Source organism: Haliotis cracherodii, unplaced genomic scaffold, assembly GCF_022045235.1.
Source record: "Haliotis cracherodii isolate W230 unplaced genomic scaffold, xgHalCrac1.p SCAF_6, whole genome shotgun sequence".
In the NCBI taxonomy this organism is placed as follows: domain Eukaryota; kingdom Metazoa; phylum Mollusca; class Gastropoda; order Lepetellida; family Haliotidae; genus Haliotis; species Haliotis cracherodii.
Genome location: NW_027266319.1, coordinates 52,314,138 through 52,341,125, shown reverse-complemented (window position 1 = coordinate 52,341,125; position 26,988 = coordinate 52,314,138). Strand labels below are relative to the sequence as shown.

The window sequence follows — 26,988 nt, the reverse complement described above, 5'->3', positions numbered from 1 at the left end:
TATGATTGATTAGCGATTGATTGATTGGCTTTTCATATTTTAGTATTGTGTCATAAATTCTTCGCTGTCACAAACTACAAGCAACGTAGACGAAGAAGAACTGAAGACAGTACATACTTCCTACGTCTGTCTGATACCGAACATTATATTAGTCAGCGCTTCACGACGTACACTCTTCTTGCTGCAGGAGAAACCGACAACATATATTCTTACTAACAACACATCATTCTTTCAGATCACCCAACACCTCCAGTGAACGCTATTCGTTTTGGCAGCATTATCGACTGCAGTTTATTGTTTTATATAAGATAGCTACAGGATAACTCGTAAAAAACAATAAAGAACGAAGCGTGGTTTATTTACCGGTAAATCATTGTTCTATCATGACTCTGGAAATTGGAACATGCGCTCGCAACTTGATGACGTCGTTAATTGGGGGGCTTACTCCACCCATTTTGTGAATCGATCCCGGTTTTAGGTCTAGACGAACTAAAGCTTTAACTGGCATTATTGCTCTAATTGCATAATAAAAGATAGAGCATCGTAAGGTTGGCTGCTGTGGTTAGCGTTATTTCTAATCTTGTAAAATAAAGCGACATAGTCGTTGCTATATCCAATAAAAGTCTCTTCATAAAACAGTCAATTGTACGATTCCGACTATATCATGAGCATGCATCACTATCAAAAGTAAAGATACCAGGTGTTCGCGAAAAGGTGAGCGTATCCTGCCCCACCGGTGTTAACGGTCACAAACACATGCAAAGGCAAGTCAATTGTTCACCGGAAAAAAACACGGGGACATCTAGTACAAGTCAAAATAGGGAATTGCTAGTGCTAGCTCACTGAGATACCATGCCGCAGTTTAACATGAATACCCCACTCAGACACAGTATACTGACTCCGAGCCGACAGTCCTTGTTATAGCCCCTTAATGCCGAGCACCAGACAGGGTAACAACAAATACCATTTTTTAACGTATTTGGTATGACGCAGCCGGGGATCGAACCCCGGACCTTCCGCTCTCCGGGCGGACGCTCTACCTCTAGGCCGCGGAGGCGGTCCTGTATGCATAGATCTTAATATGAAACAGATGAGGCGGTCTCACTAGTCTCCTTTATTTCTAGTTCAGGAGAAGGGAAATGGCTAATTGATTGTTATTGAACGATATCAGATCATGTCTTTTCAAATCAGGACAAGGACATGGACTAACTTACACAAACGTGATAACACTTCCTCTCTTAGGGCAAAACGTCGAGCGATTCTGAAGTTCTTGTAATAATATATTATTCATAATTTCGTGGATTTATGACTGTTATTAAGGTATATGTATGCTCATGTCAAAGATTGGTAGATTCTTGCTCTCACCTCTGCTGAAAATGGCGTCCCTTCAATCGTATGTTCTGAGCCGTGGTCATCCTCGCTACCGAAGTGTAGTTTTATTTGCGCCACCCTGTAGTGATACATCAGAGGGCCGTCGCTGATGTTGAGGGAGCTGTAGCTGGACTCGTCCACAACCAGGGTAACGTCGCGCCCTGTGTTCACCAGCGTCCCGTGAATCTGGAAGCAGGATGTCGAGTGTAAGGGTATGCTTCAGCCGTAGCTCATTACGGTATAGTTCGTTTTTTTGTTACCATATTCGACGTAATAAGCGCCCCGCTCTAATAAGCGCCCACGGCGATATTTGCTAATATACTGGCTAATGAACAATCCCAATTAGCACCCCTTCCGATTGATAAATGTACACAAGACTGTTTATTCGTTCATAATACATTTGTTATATGCACCCTTAATTATGGGCAATTAAATTCTGGAAAATATATCTACGATACGCTTTAAGCAATAGTCCAGGGTGAACACCCAAAAATGAGCTTCACACAGTGTACCCATTTGGGGAAACGAACCTGGGCCTTCGGCGTGACGAGCTAACGCTTTAACCATAAGACTACTAACCGTCCACCGATCACATATTGGTAACTAAATCACCATACCAACCAGCAATTACACATCGTAAGAAGAAACCAGTTTCATTTATGTCTTAATTAAGATGACATCAACTCTGGGCTGCATGTAGTCACTACGATAAAACCATTGCTGCCTACCTCCACGAGACTCCATGGTAACAGAAAAACATTCAAATATTGATACCCTGGTCAAGCTCAACAACTGCTCGAAGATGTTCGTACACGATACCGTGGGGGTCTCATCCTGCAACTATTATAGTGTGTCTTAACTGGATTCGACACAATCCTGTAATCATACGTATTGTAAATATACGCACAAAAACTACAAGTAACAAGAACAGGCGAAACATACAGATGAAAGAACTCGGATCGCATTCGGTTGCTGATGACCGACAGAGAACCAGACATGAGTTACACAGCGTCCACTGGGGCTGTCATATGTACGCTCAGGAAAAGCTAATTACTCTCAAAGGAGCGTATTTGCTTAGAAAAACCTGTAATTTATTCAATAATTGGCATAGAACGACGTAATCCTCAAACAGGCGGCTATATAATTGTGCTTCAGATTGCCAAACGGGAGATGTGCGCTGCCATAATCAATTACACTATAAAGCACCAAGGCTTTTTCTTAAAGGATTCCTCGAAAAGACGCCCAGCGATGCTCAGAGTAAAGTTTTGACGTCCTTGCCTTTGATCATTATCATCATAAGAAAACACAAAGCTTTGGCCAAAACGAATATTCCAAGAGTTTGCTTTGACGATAGTTTTTTTCCAGGCCGAACAGGTCGATAGATTGTAATAAGGTTTTGACTTCTCTCGAAATAAATGTCCAATCGTTTCATTTTACTATGAAATTTTGTCATTATGTTTGAAAAAATAATGTCCGTTTGATGTGTTTTTGAAACATTGAATCGTGTTTGTGAACAAAACCCTTTGCATGATTTAGATGGAACGAGATGTTCCTTGACTTACAAAGAAGTTGTATGTGCAGTAATGTGATTGACTGTTCTGTCTGCAACACAACAGGGGTTTTTTCATCACCAGGAACATGATGCTTAAGAACATGAAGTGCGCAATGGTGAAGTCTGGAAATAACTGTCGCACACGTAGTCACTGTGTTGAGTTGCGTCCCTTGGGCAGTCCAGGAACCTATGATGGTGAGTTCTAATCCCTGTTCGCCCTGATTATGTTTTGAGGTTTTGTCAGCACCATACCCATGGCCGTCGTTTCACAACACTGGTAAATGTCTAAATCCTGCATCACTTTGGGCTTTCCGCTCATAGCGGCGTTGAACCAAACGCATTCACTCTATTGCAGTTGGTGTACGTCAAACACTGAAGAACCTATTTAACAAATGGCCTATACCTTCTGCTGACATAATTCTCAGAACATGATTAGGAACTCTGAACAAAATGAAGACTAGAAAAAAGGCAAGTCGTTGATATGATGATATACGGTGGAATAAAAAACTCAGATTGAAAGGGAAGAAGAAGTTGAGTCCAGCCTTCTTCAGTGGGTCGTAATTCTGTGTTAAAAGAAATCGGTTCAAAGAAGACTGGGGTAAGAAATTAATTTACAAACACATGACCCCAAGCATGTTCGAAATGTAAATTTCTGCTGAAAAAAAGTCGAATTGATAAAGTTTCAAAGATAAAATGTCCAATATAGCTTTCAGCCGTTGTGTATAATGCAAACTGTTTTAGAATTTTTAAAATGCTGTTTTAATCAAATTTTATTTTTAAAAAGTTATTTTTTGAGTGTTGACTAAGCGTCAGTACAGTTCTTTTTTTGGATATTATATGCTAATTTTAAGATATTTTCTAAACGATATGTAACTCAACACTGTGAGGAAGTGAAGTAAAAGTTAATTAAATATGTACTTGTATACATTGTAAAAACAGTGTACTATTACGTCACTGTAATAGAAACACGATTCTTTTAACATATATATCAAAATATATCTTAAAAGAAGGCATACTCAATACTGGTGATACTTTCATATTTAATTCAAGTACTGTACCTTTCGTGACGGCATGGAAAGGCTGGAATTGTTTACATTAGTGTGATTTCCTTTATCCGCAACACATCAGCCACAATCTAGTTATTCACGGAACCAGACATTGTAAAATCCGCGTGACGTTCGCTTGATTAGCTTCTCTGTCAGCTTCAATGAAATAGCCTGATATACGTTGGCATATATATAGAACACAAACGTGCTTGTGTCCACTGTATCAAATGCCAAAATGACCACAGTAATTACACCATTCATCATCGAGGCATGTTTCCGTAAGATCCTCGCAGTACTCCGATTGTCAGTACCATACCCATGGTCGCCGTTTCACAACACTGGTAAATGTCTAAATCCTGCATCACTTTGGGCTCTCCTCTCACAGCGGCGTTGAACCAAACGCATCCACTCTATTGCAGTTGATGTACGACAAACACTGAAGAGCCTATTTAACAAATGGCCTATACCTTCTGCTGATATGATTCTCAGTACATGATTAGGAACCCTGTATGGCAGAAAAATGAAGGCTAGAAAAAAGACAAGTCGTTGATATGTTGACATACGGTGGATAACCTCAGATTGAAAGCCTGGGAAGAAGTAGTTGAGTCCAGCCTTCTTCAGTGGGTCGAAATTTTGTGTCTTAGAATGACAGGGCCATTAAATCTCTGATCTATTTATTGCCAGTGACAACAGCTAACCCCAACCCCAGCTGCGTTGTAATATAACGTGGAACAGGATTCTTGACACAGACGAGCTAAACACGAAACCAACTACCAGAGAGAAACCTGTATTACCTTCCCCAAAGTAGCCACTGTCATAAACCAATTGCAGTAAAATCGTTCATCAAAGGATCGGTTATGATTGAGATGGGTACCAACTAACATACCGCTATTTTGTTCTGTACGTACATGAAGCTCTATTAGACTTCAACCTACGCAAAACATAAAAGTTCCAGCTCAAAGCTGATGAATCAGTAATGTTTTTGGTAGTGTACTTGGGAACTTTAGCATTCGTTTGTGGAGTTATCATTTGGTCAATGCAACATTTAGCTTAATAGGATGAAGATGGTGAAAGTCAAAGTGGCATATTGATTACAAGAGCATCATTGAAAGGATGGCATTTCACAAGGTAAAGTTCACGGCTTATCAAAGAATAAACGTTAGGTGACCTGAAAGCGGTGTAGGTTAGATGAAGTGATGATGGTTTTAAGGTCGCATTCAATATTATTGCACTTCTACAGAGACGTGTATATCTCTGTATGCGTAACTGCTTATACTAGTCCAGACTTAAGCTAGCCCACTGATAGCCATACCGCAGTTTAACATGGATACCCCACTCAGACACAGTGTACTAACTTGTATTTGTTTATCCCCTAATGACAAACGCCAGACAGGGTAACAACGAATACCGTCTTTTAACCCCATTTGGAATGACGTGACCAGGGGAGTGAACCACCGACACTCTACTATGCTCCTTCAAATGTCATCATACCGTTGAGGACTGAGTGGGTGAGTTTGGACTCGTGAAGCTTAGAAGACTATTTCAGGATGTGACTGCGTGTGGAAAAAACAACCCTCAGTAGTGAGTGTTTACTACAAGCGTGCTTACCACTTTGATGAAACCCAAGACTAAAGGTTTGGTTCTGACAAACCGAAAAACATATCAGGATGAATGTTAATTGGATGTGAAGCCACCGCCACAAGTTTCTGGCGCACCTATGAGATGTACAGCAGTCACTGATCTAGTGATCTGATTGAGTAAGTTGGATTTTACATCTCTCTTTTAGCAATATTTCAGCAATATCACGGCGGGGACATCGAAAAAAGCTTCAAACATTGTACCCAAGAGGGGAATCGAACCTGGGCCTTCGGCGTGAAGAGCGAACACCTTAACCACAAGACTACCCAACCTTCCACTGATCAAGTAATAGAAATTAAATCACCATACCAACCAGCATTCACCCATAGTAAGTAGAAACCAGTTATATTTATCTCTTAATTTAGACGACATCAACGCTTGGCTGCAAGCAGCCACTACGATATGTTCATCGCTGCATACCTTAACGCGAGACGGGGACACGTGTGGCCCAGCCCTCTGAGGCGCCGCAATTCGATGTGTAGATTTGCGTCCCTTGGGCACGCCAGAAATTTATGATTGTAGGTTCGAATCCCGGCTCGCCCCGATTATGTTTCTAGGTTTGTCAGCACCATACCTGTGCTCGTGGGTTTCACCGAAGTGGTAAACGTCTAAGACCTGCATCACTTCGGGCGTTAAGCACAAGTCACTCACTTAACGCGAGACTGCATAACTGCTTGACATAATTAAAACGATGATTCCATTGTCAAGCTCAACAATTACTCCAAGATGTTCGTTCACGATACCATGGAAGTCTTCCCCGGCAACTATTATTTCTTGTCTTAACTGGACTCGACACAATCCTGTAATCATACACGTTGTAAATATACGCACAAAAACTACTAAGTAATAGCAATAAGCGAATCATACCGATGAAAGACCTCGGATCGTTAAACGTGATCGCATTTGATTGCAGATGATGCAGGAATTTCGCGCAGCGAGGACAGAGAACCAGATATGAGTTACACAGCGTCTGCCGAGGCTTGAATATGTAAGATCAGGAAACGATAATTACTCTCAAAGGACCGTATTTGCTTCGAAAAACCTGTAAACAGACGGTTATGTAATTGTGCTCCAGATTGAACTGGAGATGTGCGGTCCACATATCACAATATACTACATACACTACTATATATTACAATATCAAGCATCAGGGTTTTTTCTTAAAAGATTCACTTAAAAGACGCCCAGCGTGGTTCGGAGTCAAGTTGTGACGTTCTTCCTTTGAACATTATCGTCACAAGAAAACACAAGGCTTTGGCTTTGACGAAAACCTTTTCTTCTCAAACAGGTCGATAGATCGTAATGAGGTTTTGGCTTCTGTCGAAATAAATGTCCAGTCGTTTCATTTCACAATGACAATTTTGTCATTATGTTTGCAAACATGATGTCAGTTAAATCCGTTTTTGAAACACTGAATCGTGTTTATGGGGGGATCCCTTTGCATGATTTAGATGGAACGAGATGTTCCCTGACTTACAAAGAAACCGGTATGTGCAGTAATATAATTGCCTGTTTTGTCTACAACACAACATAGATTTTTTATCAAACATTACATGGTGTTCAAGAACACGAGGAATGCAATGGTGAAGTCTGGAAATAACTGCTTCCCATTTGAGACTGTCCCAAGTCGCTGTGTTATTGGCTGTGGTGAGTTACGTCCCTTGGGAATATAGCATCATGTTTTAAGGCGATAACCTTACGAACTTCTCCTCATGTAAATCTGGTGTGAGACAAGGAAAAAACTTATGTCTGGTTTTGTTTTCTATGTTTGTAAATGCCCTTGAAACAATACTTTATGAGGATGTTTGTGCTGGTGTGAAATTACATCCTAGTGATTACCATAACTGTCTGGAAAAATTGATAGCTTTTTTTCCATTGTTATATACGGACGATACGTCTCTATTATTCTACGATCCTACTGATTCCCAGAATATGTTAGATTCATTCCATAGGTATAGTGTTAGTTGGAAGCTTAACACCAATTCTTTGAAGATAATGATATTTGGCGGGACTAAAATGGATTATGTGCAAGCCCCCAAAATTGGTAATGATTTTGAAGATAATGTTGACTATTCTCAATACCTTAGACGTCACCTTTCATAAAACTAACAAATTTACTAACTAAGCAAATACGAAATGAAAAATGGAACCAAAGCTATGCTTTTCGTTTTAAGCAAAGGTAGATAACTGAATCTGTCTGTTGGCTGTTTTTAAATAACTCCGTTTCTTCGTTATGGTTCGAAAGTATGTGGTTTTGAAAATATATCTCATGTTGAAAATATACATGTAGGATTCCTTAAATATTTATGTTTACACAGGAAAGGTACTCGTATTTTATAATTAATGGAGAACTTGGTAGATACACACTTGTAAACCTAGTTTTTAGCAGAAATATTAAACTCTTAACTTTAAAAGCCTCCAAATGATCTCTGTTAGTGTATAAGCTTATACATAAGGACACTATTTGGGGGAAATATAATCATAAAAATCGATAACTTGCATAATATATCCATAAGTAAACATGGATAGCAACTTCTAGAAAATTCTTCGAAAGGGGTAACAGATAAAATTATGAAATCTCCAGATATAAAATGTGAGTAGTACTTATTGTATTTGCAAGAACCTAACTGGAAAATCTTATTAAAATTCAGGACGTCAAATAACTATCTGCCGGTTGAGACCGGAAGATGGAAAAATATCCTTGTAATTGATGGGAAATGTAACCTATGCAATCTCAATGATGTCGGAGATGAATTTTACTACCGATTTGTATGCCAGTCATTGGAACATGACTGGAAATGTTTTGTTCATGAATATGTTACACCAAATGTAAACAAAATGACTTATCTCTCTAATAGCTTAAACTTGAGAATACCGAGAAAACTGTATAAGTTTTGCAATAAACTTATGGCTACATTCAGAAAACACCGTACTACTCTATATTCTAAGACAAAATTGTTATGGATGAGCAACTTCTTTATTACAATTGGGCGACGTTTCGGTGTAGATTCTAACACCGTTGTCAAGCAAATGAGAAGTTGCTCATCCATAACAATTTTTTCTTAGTTACCATTCTAACTTCTAAATGCCACTCAAAGAAGTTATACTCTATATTCTGTATGTATTTTGTATGTATATATTTGTCGCCGCCAAGCGCAGAACTACACATGTATATGACTTGTACATAATGTAGTTTATCATAGCATTGTACATATTGTACCTCTTATGCTACAGACAGGCCTGAGTGTAATAAAGGTCAGTACAGTTCAGGAAAAACAGAATATTCCTAGCCATAAGTTCGGGACCATTTTCATTGACGATACTTTTTTTTAAGGATGAACAGGTCGATAGATTGTAATAAGGTTTCGGCTTCTGTCGAAATAAAAGTCCAGTCGTTTCAATTTACTATGAAATTTTGTCATTATCTTTGAAAAAATCATGTCCGTTTGATGTGTTTTTGAAACTTTGAATCGTGTTTGTGAACAAAACCCTGTGCATGATTTAGATGGAACGAGATGCTCCTTGACTTACACAGAAGTTGTATGTGCCGTTATGTGTTTGCTCCTTGACTTACACAGAAGTTGGATGTGCGGTAATGTGTTTGCTCCTTGACTTACACAGAAGTTGGATGTGCCGTTATGTGTTTGCTCCTTGACTTACACAGAAGTTGGATGTGCGGTAATGTGTTTGCTCCTTGACTTACACAGAAGTTGGATGTGCGGTAATGTGTTTGCTCCTTGACTTACACAGAAGTTGGATGTGCCGTTATGTGTTTGCTCCTTGACTTACACAGAAGTTGGATGTGCGGTAATGTGTTTGCTCCTTGACTTACACAGAAGTTGGATGTGCCGTTATGTGTTTGCTCCTTGACTTACACAGAAGTTGGATGTGCGGTAATGTGTTTGCTCCTTGACTTACACAGAAGTTGGATGTGCCGTTATGTGTTTGCTCCTTGACTTACACAGAAGTTGGATGTGCGGTAATGTGTTTGCTCCTTGACTTACACAGAAGTTGGATGTGCGGTAATGTGTTTGCTCCTTGACTTACACAGAAGTTGTATGTGCGGTAATGTAATTGACTGTTCTGTCTGCATCACAACAGGGTTTTTTTCATCAACAGGAACATGATGCTTTAGAACACGAAGGGTGCAATGGTACTCTCACATTCAATTCAAGTACCTTTTTTGATGACATAGAAAGGCTAGGATTGTTTACACCAGTTAGATTTCCTTATCTGAATACGGCAACACATCAACCACAATCTAGCTATTCGCAAACCCAGATATTGTAAAAACCGCGTGACGTTCGCTTGATTAGTTCCTCGGTAAGCTACAATGAAATAACCTGATAAATCTATGTACGTTCTTGTGTCCGCTGTATCAAATACCTAACTGACTGCAGTACTTATACCATTCATCATCAAGGCATCGGAGTACTCTGAGGCATGTTTCCGTAAGATCCTTGCAATCCTCCGATTGTCCCTGAATGACATTGGTGCTTCCGCATGCACTGAGTACAATACACCAAACACGGTTTAATTCTGCATCTTACATAACACTCACCTGCATTAACAGTTAGAGAGTTGAAAAAAACATTTAACATTGCATCAGAATCTCATTGGTTGACTGTGATTGGAACCGTTGGTGCCTACTAGTCGGGCCGCCCAGGTAGAAGAATGACACGGCCATTAAATATCTGATCTATTTATTGCCAGTGACAACAGCTAACCCCAACCCCAGCTGCGTTGTAATATAACGTGGAACAGGATGCTTGAAACAGAAGAGCTAAACACGAAACCAACTACCAGAGAGCAACCTGTATTACCTTCCCCAAAGTAGCCACTGTCATAAACCGATTGCAGTAAAATCGTTGATCAAAGGATCGGTTATGATTGAGATGGGTATCAACTAACATACCACTGTTTTGTTCTGTACGTACATAAAGCTCTATTAGACTTCAACCTACGCAAAACATAAAAGTTCCAGCTCAAAGCTGATGAATCAGTAATGTTTTGGTAGTGTGCTTGGGAACATTAGCATTCGTTTGTGGAGTTATCATTTGGTTAATGCAACATTTAGCTTAATAGGATGAAGATGGTGAAAGTCAAAGTGGCATATTGATTTCAAGAGCATCATTGAAAGGATGGCATTTCTCAAGGTAAAGTTCACGGCTTATCAAAAAATAAACGTTAGGTGACCTAAAAGCGTCATCTGAAAGGGTTTAAGATCGCGTTCCAGATTATTGCACTTCTACAGCGAAGTGCAAGTCTGCGTGTGTGTATATAACTGTTTATACTAGTCCGTAGTTATAGTGCCAGCTCACTGAGATGCCATGCTACAGTTTAACATTTATACCCCACTCAGACACTGTATGCTGACTTGTATATGATTTATCACTTTAATGCCGAACGCCAGGTAGGTAAACAACAAGTACCATCTTTTAGCGTCTCATAGTATGACGCGGCTAGGGGATCGAACCACCGACATTCCACTGTCCACTGAGTTTTGTTTAGCGCAGCTCTGAAGATCATTTCAGCATATCACGGCAAAGCGGAACAACATGAAGTGGTATGGATGTAAGACGTTTACTACTTGGATGAAACCCAAGACCACGGTTATAGTGCTAACTGATCTAGTAATAGTAATTTAATTACGATGCAAATTAGGAATCACCCATAGAAATACGAAACACGTTTCATTTATGTCTTTATTAAGATGGCATCAACTCTAGGCTACATGTAGTCACTACGATAAAACCATCGCTGCGTACTTCAACACGAGACTCCATGGTAACTGAAAGACATTCAAACAATGATACCCTGGTCAAGCTCAACAACTGCTTAAAGATGTTCGTACACGATACCAAGGGGGTCTCAACCTGCAACTATTATAGCGTGTCTTAACTGGATTCGACACAATCCTGTAATCATACGTATTGTAAATATACGCACAAAAACTACAAGTAACAAGAATAGGCGAAACATACAGATGAAACAACTCGGATCGTTAAACAAGATCGCATTCGGTTGCAGATGAAGCAGGAATTTTGCGCAGAGTGGACAGAGAACCAGACTAGAGGTACGCAGCGTCCACTGGGGCTGGCACATGTACGCGCAGGAAACAGTAATTACTCTCAAAGGAGCGTATTTGCTTAGAAAAACCTGTAATTTATTCAGTAATTGGCATGGAACGACGTAATCCTCAAACAGGCGGCTATGTAATTGTGCTTCAGATTGCCAAACGGGAGATGTGCGCTGCCATAATCAATTACAATATGAAGCTTCATAGCTTTTTCTTAAAGGATTCCTCGGAAAGACGCCCAGCGATGCTCGGGGTTTAGTTTTGACATCCTTGCCTTTGATCATTATCGTCATAAGAAAACAAAAGGCTTTGGCAAAAACGAATATTAAAACCATAAGTTCAGAGTTTGCTTTGACGATAAGTTTTTTTCAGGCCGAACAGGTCGATAGATTGTAATAAGGTTTTGGCTTTTGTCAAAATAAATCCAGTCGTTTCATTTTACAATGCGATTTTGTCATTATTTTTTCAAAAATAATGTCAGTTTATTGTGTTTTGGAAACATTGAATCGTATTTGTGAACAAAACCCTTTGCATGATTTAGATGGAACGAGATGCTCCTTGACTTACAAAGAAGTTGTATGTGCGGTAATGTAATTGACTGTTCTGTCTGCATCACAACAGGGGTTTTTCATCACCAGGAACATGATGCTTAAGAACATGAAATGGTGAAGTCTGGAAATAACTGTCGCATACGAGGCTACTGTGTTGAGTTGCGTCCCTTGGGCACTCAAGGAACCTATGATGGTGAGTTCTAATTCCTGTTCGCCCTGATTATGATTTGAGGTTCGTCAGCACCATACCCATGCACGTTTCACAACACTGGTAAATGTCTAAATCCTCTATAACTTTGGGCTTTCCTCTCATAGCGGCGTTGAACCAAACGCATTCACTCTAATGCAGTTGGTGTACGAAAAACACAGAAGAACCTATTTAACAAATGGCCTATACCTTCTGCTGACATAATTCCCGTATATGATGATATACGGTGGAATAACCTCAGATTGAAAGGGAAGAAGAAGTTGAGTCCAGCCTTCTTCAGTGGGTCGTAATTTTGTGTTAAAAGAAATCGGTTCAAAGAAGACTGGGGTAAGAAATTAATTTACAAACACATGACCCCAAGCATGTTCGAAATGTTAATTTGTGCTGAAAAAAAGTCGAATTGATGAAGTTTCAAAGATAAAATGTCCAATATACTTTCAGCCGCTGTGTATAATGCAAACTGTTTTAGAGTTTTTTAAATGCTGTTTTAATCAAATTTTATTCAAAAAAGTTATTTTTTGAGTGTTGACTAAGCGTCAGTACAGTTCAGTTTTTGGATATTATATGCTAATTTTAAGATATTTTCTAAACGATATGTAACTCCACACTGTGAGGAAGTGAAGTAAAAGTTTATTAAATATGTACTTGTATACATTGTCAAAACAGTGTACAATTATGTCACTGTAATAGAAACACGATTCTTTTAACATATATATCAAAATATATCTTAAAAGAAGGCATACTCAATACTGGTGATACTTTCACATTTAATTCAAGTACTGTACCTTTCGTGACGGCATGAAAAGGCTGAAATTGTTTACATTAGTGTGATTTCCTTGTCCGCAACACATCAGCCACAATCTAGTTATTCACGGAACCAGACATTGTAAAATCCGCGTGACGTTCGCTTGATTAGCTTCTTTGTCAGCTTCAGTGAAATAGCCTGATATACGTTGGCATATATATAGAACACAAACGTGCTTGTGTCCACTGTATCAAATGCCAAAATGACCGCAGTAATTACACCATTCATCATCGAGGCATGTTTCCGTAAGATCTTCGCAGTACTCCGATTGTCCCTGAATGACACTGGTGCTTCCGCATGCACTGAGTACAATACACCAAACACGGATTAATTCTGCATCTTACATAACACACACCTGCATTAACAGGCATCGATTTCTCATTAAGTTAGACAATTATTGGCCGTATCAACTAACAGCGTAACAAGCCTTTAGAAGAGTTAGAGAGTTGAAAATACCATGATTTAACATTGCATCAGAATCTCATTGGTTGACGGTGATGGGAACCGTTGGTGCCTACCAGTCGGGCCACCCAGGTAGAAGAATGACAGGGCCATTAAATATCTGATCTATTTATTGCCAGTGACAACAGCTAACCCCAACCCCAGCTGCGTTGTAATATAAGTGGAACAGGATTCTTGACACAGACGAGCTAAACACGAAACCAACTACCAGAGGGCAACCTGTATTACCTTCCCCAAAGTAGCCACTGTCATAAACCGATTGCAGTAAAATCGTTGATCAAAGGATTGGTTATGATTGAGATGGGTATCAACTAACATACGGCTATTTTGTTCTGTACGTACATAACGCTCTATTAGACTTCAACCTACGCAAAACATAAAAGTGCCAGCTCAAAGTTGATGAATCAGTCGTGTTTTTGGTAGTGTGCTTGGGAACATTAGCATTCGTTTGTGGAGTTGTCATTTGGTTAATGCAACATTTAGCTTAATAGGATTAAGATGGTGAAAGTCAAAGTGGCATGTTGATTACAAGAGCATCATTGAAAGGATGGCATTTCTCAAGGTAAAGTTCATGGCTTATCAAAGAATAAACGTTAGGTGATCTAAAAGCGTCATCTGAACAACATGAAGTGGTATGGATGTAAGACGTTTACTACTTGGATGAAACCCAAGACCACGGGTATAGTGCTAACTGATCTAGTAATAGTAATTTAATTACGATGCAAATTAGGAATCGCCCATAGAAATACGAAATACGTTTTATTTATGTCTTAATTAAGATGACATCAACTCTAGGCTGCATGTAGTCACTACGATATAATCATCGCTGCGTACCCCCAACACGAGACTCCATGGTAACTGAAAGACATTCAAACAATGATACCCTGGTCAAGCTCAACAACTGCTTAAAGATGTTCGTACACGATACCAAGGGGGTCTCACCCTGCAACTATTATTTCGTGTTTTAGTTGGATTGGACATAATCCTGTAATCATACGTATTGTAAATATACGCAAAAAAAACACACTACAAGTAACAAGAATAGGCGAAACATACAGATGAAAGAACTCAGATCGTTAAACAAGATCGCATTCGTTTGCAGATGACGCAGGAATTTTGCGCAGAGTGGACATAGAACCAGACTAGAGGTACGCAGCGTCCACTGGGGCTGGCACATGTACGCGCAGGAAACAGTAATTACTCTCAAAGGAGCGTATTTGCTTAGAAAAACCTGTAATTTATTCAGTAATTGGCATGGAACGACGTAATCCTCAAACAGGCGGCAATGTAATTGTGCTTCAGATTGCCAAACGGGAGATGTGCGCTGCCATAATCAATTACACTATACAGCATCATAGCTTTTTCTTAAAGGATTCCTCGGAAAGACGCCCAGCGATGCTCGGAGTTTAGTTTTGACATCCTTGCCTTTGATCATTATCTTCATAAGAAAACAAAAGGCTTTGGCAAAAACGAATATTAAAACCATAAGTTCAGAGTTTGCTTTGACGATAAGTTTTTTTCAGGCCGAACAGGTCGATAGATTGTAATAAGGTTTTGGCTTTTGTCAAAATAAATCCAGTCGTTTCATTTTACAATGCGATTTTGTCATTATTTTTTCAAAAATAATGTCAGTTTATTGTGTTTTTGAAAGATTGAGTCGTGTTTGTGAACAAAACCCTTTGCATGATTTAGATGGAACGAGATGCTCCTTGACTTACAAAGAAGATGTATGTGCGGTAATGTGATTGACTGTTCTGTCTGCAACACAACAGGGGTTTTTCATCACCAGGAACATGATGCTTAAGAACACGAAGTGCGCAATGGTGAAGTCTGGAAATAACTGTCGCATACGAGGTCACTGTGTTGAGTTGCGGCCCTTGGGCACTCAAGGAACCTATGATGGTGAGTTCTAATCCCTGTTCGCCCTGATTATGTTTTGAGGTTTGTCAGCACCAAACCCATGTCCGTTTCCCAACACTGGTAAATGTCTAAATCCTCTATAACTTTGGGCTTTCCTCTCACAGCGGCGTTGAAAAAACAAACGCATTCACTCTATTGCAGTTGATGTACGTCAAACACTGAAGAACCTATTTAACAAATGGCCTATACCTTCTGCTGACATAATTCTCAGAACATGATTAGGAACTCTGAACAAAATGAAGACTAGAAAAAAGGCAAGTCGTTGATATGTTGATATACGGTGGAATAACCTCAGATTGAAAGGGAAGAAGAAGTTGAGTCCAGCCTTCTTCGGTGGGTCGTAATTCTGTGTTTAAAGAAATCGGTTCAAAGAAGACTGGGGTAAGAAATTAATTTACAAATACATGACCCCAAGCATGTTCGAAATGTAAATTTGTGCTGAAAAAAGTCGAATTGATGAATTTTCAAAGATAAAATGCTATCAGCCGTTGTGTATAATCCAAACTGTTTTAGAGTTTTTAAAATGCTGTTTTAATCACATTTTTTTTTAAAAAAAAGTTATTCTTTGAGTGTTGACTAAGCGTCAGTACAGTTCAGTTTTTGGATATTATATGCTAATTATTTTCTAAACGATATGTAACTCAACACTGTGAGGAAGTGAAGTAAAAGTTTATTAAATATGTACTTGTATACATTGTCAAAACAGTGTACAATTACGTCACTGTAATAGAAACACGATTCTTTTTACACATATATCAAAATATATCTTAAAAGAAGGCGTACTCAATACTGGTGATACTTTCACATTTAATTCAAGTACAGTACCTTTCGTGACGGCATGAAAAGGCTGGAATTGTTTACATTAGTGTGATTTCCTTGTCCGCAACACATCAGCCACAATCTAGTTATTCACGGAACCAGACATTGTAAAATCTGCATGACGTTCGCTTGATTATCTCATCAGTCAGCTTCAATGAAATAGCTGATATACGTTGGCATATATATAGAACACAAACGTGCTTGTGTCCACTGTATCAAATGCCAAAATGACCGCAGTAATTACACCATTCATCATCGCGGCATGTTTCCGTAAGATCCTTGCAATCCTCCGACTGTCCCTGAATGACACTGGTGCTTCCGAATGCACTGAGTACAATACATCAAACACGGATTAATTCTGCATCTTACATAACACTCACCTGCATTAACAGGCATCGATTTCTCATTAAGTTAGACAATTATTGGCCGTATCAACTAACAGCGTAACAAGCCTTTAGAAGAGTTAGAAAGTTGAAAATACCATTTAACATTGCATCAGAATCTCATTGGTTGACGGTGATGGGAACCGTTGGTGCCTACCAGTCCGGCCGCCCAGGTAGAAGAATGACAGGGCCATTAAATCTCTGATCTATTTATTGCCAGTGACAACAGCTAACCCCAACCCCAGCTGCGTTGTAATATAACGTGGAACAGGATTCTTGACACAGACGAGCTAAACACGAAACCAACTACCAGAGAGCAACCTGTATTACCTTCCCCAAAGTAGCCACTGTCATAAACCGATTGCAGTAAAATCGTTGATCAAAGGATCGGTTATGATTGAGATGGGTACCAACTAACACACCGCTATTTTGTTCTGTACGTACATAAAGCTCTATTAGACTTCAACCTACGCAAAACATAAAAGTTCCAGCTCAAAGCTGATGAATCAGTAATGTTTTTGGTAGTGTGCTTGGGAACTTTAGCTTTCGTTTGTGGAGTTATCATTTGGTTAATGCAACATTAAGCTAAATAGGATGAAGATGGTGAAAGTCAAAGTGGCATATTGATTACAAGAGCATCATTGAAAGGATGGCATTTCTCAAGGTAAAGTTCACGGCTTATCAAAAAATAAACGTTAGGTGACCTAAAAGCGTCATCTGAAAGGGTTTAAGATCACGTTCCAGATTATTGCACTTCTACAGCGAAGTGCAAGTCTGCGTGTGTGTGTATATAACTGTTTATACTAGTCCGTAGTTATAGTGCCAGCTCACTGAGATGCCATGCTACAGTTTAACATTTATACCCCACTCAGACACTGTATGCTGACTTGTATATGTTTTATCACTTTAATGCCGAACGCAAGGTAGGTAAACAACAAGTACCATCTTTTAGCGTCTCATAGTATGACGCGGCTAGGGGATCGAACCACCGACATTCCACTGTCCACTGAGTTTTGTTTAGCGCAGCTCTGAAGATCATTTCAGCATATCACGGCAAAGCGGAACAACATGAAGTGGTATGGATGTAAGACGTTTACTACTTGGATGAAACCCAAGACCACGGTTATAGTGCTAACTGATCTAGTAATAGTAATTTAATTACGATGCAAATTAGGAATCGCCCATAGAAATACGAAACACGTTTCATTTATGTCTTGATTAAGATGGCATCAACTCTAGGCTGCATGTAGTCACTACGATATAATCATCGCTGCGTACCTCAACACGAGACTCCATGGTAACTGAAAGACATTCAAACAATGATACCCTGGTCAAGCTCAACAATTACTCCAAGTTGTTTGTACACGATACCAAGGGGGTCTCACCCTGCAACTATTATAGCGTGTCTTAACTGGATTCGACACAATCCTGTAATCATACGTATTGTAAATATACGCACAAAAACTACAAGTAACAAGAATAGGCGAAACATACAGATGAAAGAACTCGGATCGTTAAACAAGATCGCATTCGGTTGCAAATGACGCAGGAATTTTGCGCAGAGTGGACATAGAACCAGACTAGAGGTACGCAGCGTCCACTGGGGCTGGCACATGTACGCGCAGGAAACAGTAATTACTCTCAAAGGAGCGTATTTGCTTAGAAAAACCTGTAATTTATTCAGTAATTGGCATGGAACGACGTAATCCTCAAACAGGCGGCTATGTAATTGTGCTTCAGATTGCCAAACGGGAGATGTGCGCTGCCATAATCAATTACACTATAAAGCATCATAGCTTTTTCTTAAAGGATTCCTCGAAAAGACGCCCAGCGATGCTCGGAGTTTAGTTTTGACATCCTTGCCTTTGATCATTATCGTCATAAGAAAACAAAAGGCTTTGGCAAAAACGAATATTCAAACCAAAAGTTCAGAGTTTGCTTTGACAATAAGTTTTTTTCAGGCCGAACAGGTCGATAGATTGTAATAAGGTTTTGGCTTTTGTCAAAATAAATCCAGTCGTTTCATTTTACAATGCGATTTTGTCATTATTTTTTCAAAAATAATGTCAGTTTATTGTGTTTTTGAAAGATTGAGTCGTGTATGTGAACAAAACCCTTTGCATGATTTAGATGGAACGAGATGCTCCTTGACTTACAAAGAAGTTGTATGTGCGGTAATGTGATTGACTGTTCTGTCTGCAACACAACAGGGGTTTTTCATTACCAGGAACATGATGCTTAAGAACACGAAGTGCGCAATGGTGAAGTCTGGAAATAACTGTCGCATACGAGGTCACTGTGTTGAGTTGCGGCCCTTGGGCACTCAAGGAACCTATGATGGTGACTTCTAATTCCTGTTCGCCCTGATTATGTTTTGAAGTTTGTCAGCACCATACCCATGATCGCCGTTTCACAACACTGGTAAATGTCTAAATCCTGCATCACTTTGGGCTTTCCTCTCATAGCGGCGTTGAACCAAACGCATTCACTCTATTGCAGTTGGTGTACGACAAACACTGAAGAACCTATTTAACAAATGGCCTGTACCTTCTGCTGACATAATTCTCAGAACATGATTAGGAAATCTGAACAAAATGAAGACTAGAAAAAAGGCAAGTCGTTGATATGATGATATACGGTGGAATAACCTCAGATTGAAAGGGAAGAAGAAGTTGAGTCCAGCCTTCTTCAGTGGGTCGTAATTTTGTGTTAAAAGAAATCGGTTAAAAGAATACTGGGGTAAGAAATTAATTTACAAACACATGACCCCAAGCATGTTCGAAATGTAAATTTGTGCAGAAAAAAAGTCGAATTGATGAAGTTTCAAAGATAAAATGTCCAATATAGCTATCAGCCGTTGTGTATAATGCAAACTGTTTTAGAGTTTTTAAAATGCTGTTTTAATCACATTTTATTTAAAAAAAGTTATTCTTTGAGTGTTGACTAAGCGTCAGTACAGTTCAGTTTTTGATATTATATGCTAATTTCAAGATATTTTCTAAACGATATGTAACTCAACACTGTGAGGAAGTGAAGTAAAAGTTTATTAAATATTTACTTGTATACATTTGTAGCATGTAGCAGTATGCTTGTAAATAGAATATTGTTAGATTTTAAAGTATCATCATAGTAACCAAACATGAATTAAATTAATAAGCTAACCTAAATATTTAACATTTATGTTCCTAAATACTTGTGTTAACTTCAGCACTTGCACAAATCTACTAATTCACAGGTAAGCTAGTTCTGTATATAGCTTGGGTAGTTCAGACATTTCTTTCTTGGCTATTGTCAATGGGTTGGTCACAGGCTTGGCCTGTGATTAGGTGCTCTTTGTGATCTAGCTTTGTTGCATGTTCTCTGCAATTATGTGGGGACACTGATCACACTTCTACTGGTCAGTCAACACCTATTTTCTCAACACGTTCTCTACACTGAATCATATAGGGTAAGTTCATTTAATTATTACTTTATTTATCTGGGAGCTTAGGTTATGTATTTTAATCATGGTTGTTGGATATAGTATTTTAGCTAGCATTGTATTATGACATTGTAATGTATTCTTTATTCAACTTAACTGTGTATTTGACTGAGGTAATAGCCAAATGTACATTTATATATAAAATAGGTTTAAATTGGTTAGAAGTGATATATGTATATGTATCATGTATATATGTATAGTATTTTGTAGAATTTATAATGCTCGTATTCCATACATGCTAGTGTAACTGTGGCTATGTGATATATTTATAAGTAGTATACATGTACTTATATGTAGTATACTTATTTGTGCAGGGCTATTTCACTGCACGTCTCCATAAGAGAGTTTCCAGCCTGCGTCCCTGAGACGAGGTATGCTATTTATGTTTTATTAATTATGCATTATTAATTGTATATATATATAGAGTGTAATTTGTTTTATGTGGAAGGATTTGTTAATATATATATATGCCAAAAGTAAGGAATTATAGATTGAAATGTATAATTAGTATTGTTGTTATATAGTGCCTTTATAATGATACCCATGATATTTATATCAAGTTATGTATGTTTTAGGGCAGATCCGGACTACCGTGTAGTTCTCTACGCCCATTGAAAATAAATCCCTTGAACCCAACAAGTACTCTCTTATCTTTGAGAGGACCAGAGTACCGCTGTTACAATGGCATCCCCGGTGGGATCTTGATTTTCAATGGAGCCAGGAGAGTGAGAGGAACATCAGCAGCAGCCCCTGCAGTGATAGTGTATGAAGTTGTGCCCGACACTATTATCAAGTGAACATGTGTAAATATGTGTACATGAACTGTCCCTATTTGTGATCAGAGACACTTGCGTCTGTATACAGGCTATTGACACAGGATATCCTTAATATTTACAGCTGTATTTCATATTTTTGATAATTCTTTGGTGCCATTATTATTTAACAGACATGTTGGTGTTGTTGTTTTTTTCACCCATGTTGTTTATGTGAGCATGAGAATGGGTATGTTTTTTTGTGCAGCCATATTGAGCTCTGCTGCGGTGATTGTACATAATTAGTATTATGGGCCCTTAGTTTAGTTTGTATTAGTTAGTTTAGTTTAATTAGTTTTAGATAGTCTACTTTGTTCATACATTTTACTGTAATTAACTGATTCATTACTTGGTTTAATAGTTGACATCTTTTGCAAGAACACAGACCTAATGATTGCACTGTTAGGTAGTGTTATTATCTAAGATTTAGCTAATCTTGGCATATACCATAAAAGAGTATATTGTTAAGTTACTGTTCAGTTGTGTTGTCACTGTGTCTCAGCATTTAATTAATATTATACATAGTTAATTAATATTATATAAGGTAGGTTTGCACTACACCTCTTTCAGCACACCTGTCCTATCCTGTTTGTGTGGTCTTGTGGTCAGTTGTATGAGTACAGTATGGATTAATTTGTCAGGTAAATGTTACTAACCCACAACACTTGGTAAACTAAACTAATTTTGTTATCTAACTAAACCTAAACCATTACTATCGTAAACTTGATAGTTGATAAAGCAAAACTAAACTATAAACTCTTAACCCTTAAGTTGTATACAGGATTACCTTTACGTTAATTATGCATTGTTTCTCCATGTAGGTCTTATAAGCTTTACATTTTTGTGTTCGTGTTCATTTAAGGTAAAGCTATTACCTTCACTTCGGATTCATTCGTAATTGTATCCCTACATTATCATCATGTCCCAATTATCTTCTGATGAGTTGGCTTCTTTTCTTGCGGGATTTGAGAAGCTAGGTGTTACACCAAAAGGTAAGACTGAGGACGAGCTCAGGGATTGGGTAGCAGGTATGGTAGCAATACAGGAGTTGCAGGGCGCTACTGGTAGTCCACAGTTTAAATCTGAGGAGTCAGAGCATCATGCAATTCCATCAACCCAAAGTTTGCCCAGTTCGTTTAGTTTTAAACAAGCACCTCGTTTTTCTTGTTTTTCTGGTGATCCAATGGCCAAAGGTGAAACTTCATTTGATGTGTGGCACTACGAGGTTGAAAGTTTCGTTTGCAGTAAGACTCATTCTGAGGAGGAGATCTTACAGGCGCTCAGGAGAGCCCTTAGGGGTGAAGCTGCCCGTGTCATAATGAGGTTAGGTCACACTGCATCACTCACTTCAGTTCTTAATAAACTGAAAAGTGTATTCAGTCCATCAGTCATGGAGCAAGGTGAAGTCCTTATGGCCCAGTTTTATGGTGCACGCCAAGGGGAAAAGGAGGATGCTACAACATGGGGTTGCAGACTTGAGGACATGTTAGACAGGCTTGTCTTACAAGGTTTCATCCAACAGGATAGATCAAGCTCTGTTCTCAGGACAGTCTTCTGGTCAGGACTCAGGCAGGAACTGAAGGACTCAACAGGACACAAATTTGACACCATACAGGATTTCGACCAGCTCCGAGTCGCTATTAGGAGAATTGAATATGACCAGGAGCAAAGGAAACTGGAAGTACAGAAGAAACCTGTACCAGCCAAGGTCATGGCTTCACTTCAACCAACCTCTGAAGTATCAGCGTTGATGGGAGTCATTGACAAGCTGTCATCCAAGATTGATAATCTGGAGGCAAGGATGAATCAGTTCACTCCTACCGCATCCCAGGCACAACACAAGGGACAATATCATTATCAACATCATCATGGTAATCCTGATAACCCTGCACAACTACCTCATGATTTTGAACTACAGTCTGGAGTCCAGTGCTATAGGTGTGGACAATATGGTCACCTTATGAGAGGCTGTCGTGTCAACATAGATCATATGAGGCGTGGACCTTTAAATGGCAGAGGACCAATGTCAAGGGGCAGACATTAGGTTCTTTCAGACAGAGCTCCACTGAAGTCGTCCATTCCAAGATACCAGCTGGATTGATTGGAACAGCTAACGAGACAAATGTCATCATCAATGGTGTTTCACATAAGGCCCTCCTAGATACAGGATCATCAGTGTCAACTATCCCGGAAAGTTTCCATAAGGAGTGTTTATCATCATTGGAGATTAAGACCTTAGGTGATTTCATTCGTATTGAATGTGCTGATGGTGAGGCATTGCCTTATATGGGATATGTGGAAGTTCCAGTTGAAACTACTGGGTTATCTCCAGGTCTCAAAAGTAATTGTTTATTGTTAGTCATCCCAGACAGTGAGTACAACAAGAGTGTACCTGTTTTACTGGGGACTAATTACCTTATCCCAGCTCTTGAGAGCTGCAGGGAGGCAACTGGACCTAACTTTCTTCAAGTCAGCAAAATGCACACACCTTGGTATCTTGCCTTTAGGAGTATCATTTTGCAGGACAAGGAACTTAAAAGGAAAGATGGGACCCTTGGACTTATGCGTAGCTGTGAGGTGTCAAAAGTAGTTGTACCTCCCAACAGAACTGTAACAGTCAAGTGTTCACTCTACAAGGAACTGCCTTATAGAGAAACTTGTGTTATGCTTCATCCAGCCAAGAAGACATGTATATCACCGGGGATAGAGATAACTCCTGCATTATTCCGCTACCAGTACAAGCGATCACTACAAGTTCCTGTTCAATTGTCAAACCTGACCAACCAGACCATAGTTGTTTCCCCTAGGACAATCATCTGTGAGATACAACCAGTCCAAATTGAGAAAGTTGCACCCATCAACTTGGAACAGATTGCCACTGAAGTAAAACAGCACCCACTGGACAAGGTGAACATATCTCATAAAGTTACTGATGAACAGAAGAAGATGGGTGAAGAGTTAATTCAGAAATACAGCGATGTATTTTCAACAGGAGATTTAGATGTTGGCCACTACACTGATGTGAAACATCGGATTGAGTTGACAGACCCTACACCATTCAAGGAAAGACATCGACGCATACCGCCATCTATGTTTCAAGAGGTGAAGGACCATCTCCAACAGTTACTTGCTTGTGGAATCATCAGACGTTCTTATAGCCCATGGGCATCTAATGTAGTCCTTGTACGCAAGGCTGATGGATCTCTGCGTATGTGTATAGATTTTAGATCACTCAACCGTTGCACGGTTAAAGATGCCTACGCTTTACCACGCGCAGAAGAAATCTTTGACAGACTTGCAGGATCCAAGTTTTTCACTGTTATGGACATGAAGTCGGGCTACCATCAGATAGAAATAGAGGAAGGTCACAAAGCAAGAACAGCCTTTACAGTTGGACCTCTTGGGTTTTATGAGTACAATCGCTTGCCTTTTGGACTCGTAAATGCTCCAGCTACATATCAACGCCAGATGGAACATATGTTAGGAGATCTTCATTTGGAAATTTGCATGATATACCTGGATGATCTCATCGTGTTTTCTGATACTTTTGAAGAGCATCTCATTCGATTAGAAAGGATTTTCCAACGTCTGAGGAAAAGTGGAATAAAGTTGGCACCCAAGAAGTGTAACTTCTTACAAGAACAAGCAAAGTTTGTCGGCCACATTGTATCAGCAAATGGAGTTCAAACTGACCCTGCAAAGATTGAGAAGGTACTGAATTGGCCAACTCCTAAGAGTCCAGAGGAAGTTCGTCAATTCCTTGGGTTTGCCGGATACTACAGAAAATTTGTTAAGAATTTCTCTAATATCGCTTGGCCTCTCTCACAGTTGCTCCCTCCAACTGTGAAGAATAATCGCTTCAAGAAGAAAACAGACTTGAAAGTTAAATGGACTTGGGGTCAGGATCAGGAATCAGCCTTCAAGCAACTGAAAGATGCTTTGTCAAAGCCACCTATTCTTGGATATGCAAATTATGGTCTTCCTTTTGAAGTTCATACAGATGCAAGTTCACTCGGATTAGGTGCCATTCTCTACCAAGAACAAGAAGGACAAAAGAGAGTCATCGCCTATGCCAGCAGAGGTCTGAATAAAGCAGAGAGGAACTACCCAGCACACAAGTTGGAGTTCCTAGCATTAAAATGGGCAGTATCGGAGAAATTTTATGACTATCTCTACGGAAATCAGTTCACTGTACTGACGGACAACAACCCTCTCACATACGTTTTGACTACAGCCAAATTGGATGCTACTGGACACAGGTGGATTGCAGCTCTTTCCGCATTCAACTTTGATATTAAGTATCGTCCAGGAAAAGGTAACATAGATGCTGATGCGCTCTCAAGGTTGCCACAAGAAGAAGAGACAGATACTATAGCTACTACATCTGTAAAGGCGATCTGCAATAGTTGTCAGACATCTAACTACATTGAGAGTTTATGCTTTGCAGCTGAAGTTATTGCAGATGACGACGTTGAATACAGGAACAACATATCTAGCTTCACTCTAAGGGATTGGAGGAAAGCACAAGACAGGGATCCAGTACTCAACAGAGTCATTGACGGACTACATCACCACACGATACCAGAGGATATTCCTACTGGTCTTCTCAGAGAATTCAGTCATCTCCAATTACAACAGGGAGTGTTGTACAGAATTACTACCATGGATGGAGAAGAAAGGAAGCAACTTGTTCTCCCAGCAGAATTCATCAAAAGAACACTAAACGGACTTCATGATGAGATTGGACATCTCGGCCGAGATCGGACTCTAGCTCTCTGCAGGGACAGATTTTACTGGCCTGGAATGGCTAAAGATGTGGATCAGTGGATAAAAAACTGTGACAGATGCTTCAGAAGAACACCAGCAGAAGCCAGAGCTCCTCTTCTCTCCATCACTACCAGCCAGCTCTTGAGTTAGTTTGCGTCGACTTCCTTACACTGGAGATGTCAAAGGGAGGATATCAACATATTCTTGTTCTGACTGACCATTTTACAAGATATGCTCAGGCCTACCCTACTAGGAACATGACTGCGAAGACCACTGCAGAAGTCCTATTTAACAACTTCTTTGTACACTATGGCTTCCCACAAAGACTACATGCAGATCAAGGCGCCAACTTTGAGAGTAACCTAATCAAGGAACTATGTAAGCTGGCGGGAATAAAAAAAAGCAGGACCACACCTTACCACCCACAAGGAAATGGAATGACAGAAAGATTCAATCGGACACTGATAAGTATGTTAGGTTCTTTGCAACCATCCCAGAAGACCAACTGGAAGTCATATGTAGCACCACTCGTTCATGCTTACAATGCAACACGACATGAATCGACCGGAGAAAGTCCTTTTTTTTCTTATGTTTGGCAGACAGCCACGTTTACCTGTTGACATTGCATTTGGAATAGGTTCTCCACAAGGTAGACAATCTAAGACCACCTACATCAAAGATCTGCGCCAACGGCTTGCTGACTCCTACAAGTTTGCAACAGCTGCTGCACATAGAGCCAGGGAGAGACAGAAGAGTAGGTATGACATCAAGATCAGAGGAGCCATTCTCAACATTGGAGACAGAGTCTTAGTGAAGCAGCTTGCATTTGATGGAAAGCACAAACTGGCAGACAAGTGGGAAGAAAGCACATATGTTGTGAGGGACCAGCCCAACCCAGAAATCCCAGTGTACTGTGTACAAAAGGAAGATGGAGATGGACGGCTAAGGACGCTTCATCGAAACTTGTTGCTGCCAGTGGGTTCACTAGAGATCAACACTGACATGAATAGGACGGTTCCCGTTCCAAAGCCAAGAACGAAGTACCTGGGACCAATAGTGAAGGAACAAGAGTCGACCCAATCACTATCAGACAG

General features: G+C 39.6%; 1 protein-coding gene and 1 long non-coding RNA gene across 3 annotated transcripts in view; one reads left to right on the top strand and one right to left on the bottom strand.

The window, feature by feature from the left end:
* The window catches only part of LOC139445865 (carbonic anhydrase-related protein 10-like), a 166,893-nt gene that overhangs the window by 40,852 nt on the left and 99,053 nt on the right, over positions 1-26,988 (bottom strand). For both annotated transcript variants that reach the window (XM_071227099.1, XM_071227100.1), the window contains one exon: positions 1,366-1,557. In XM_071227099.1, coding sequence (XP_071083200.1) covers positions 1,366-1,557 — 192 coding nt within the window. The remainder of the gene's footprint in view (positions 1-1,365; positions 1,558-26,988) is intronic.
* LOC139445867 (uncharacterized) lies at positions 20,161-20,947 on the top strand. The gene is made up of 3 exons (XR_011651889.1): positions 20,161-20,282; positions 20,630-20,686; positions 20,891-20,947. It is a non-coding gene; the product is annotated as an uncharacterized lncRNA (long non-coding RNA).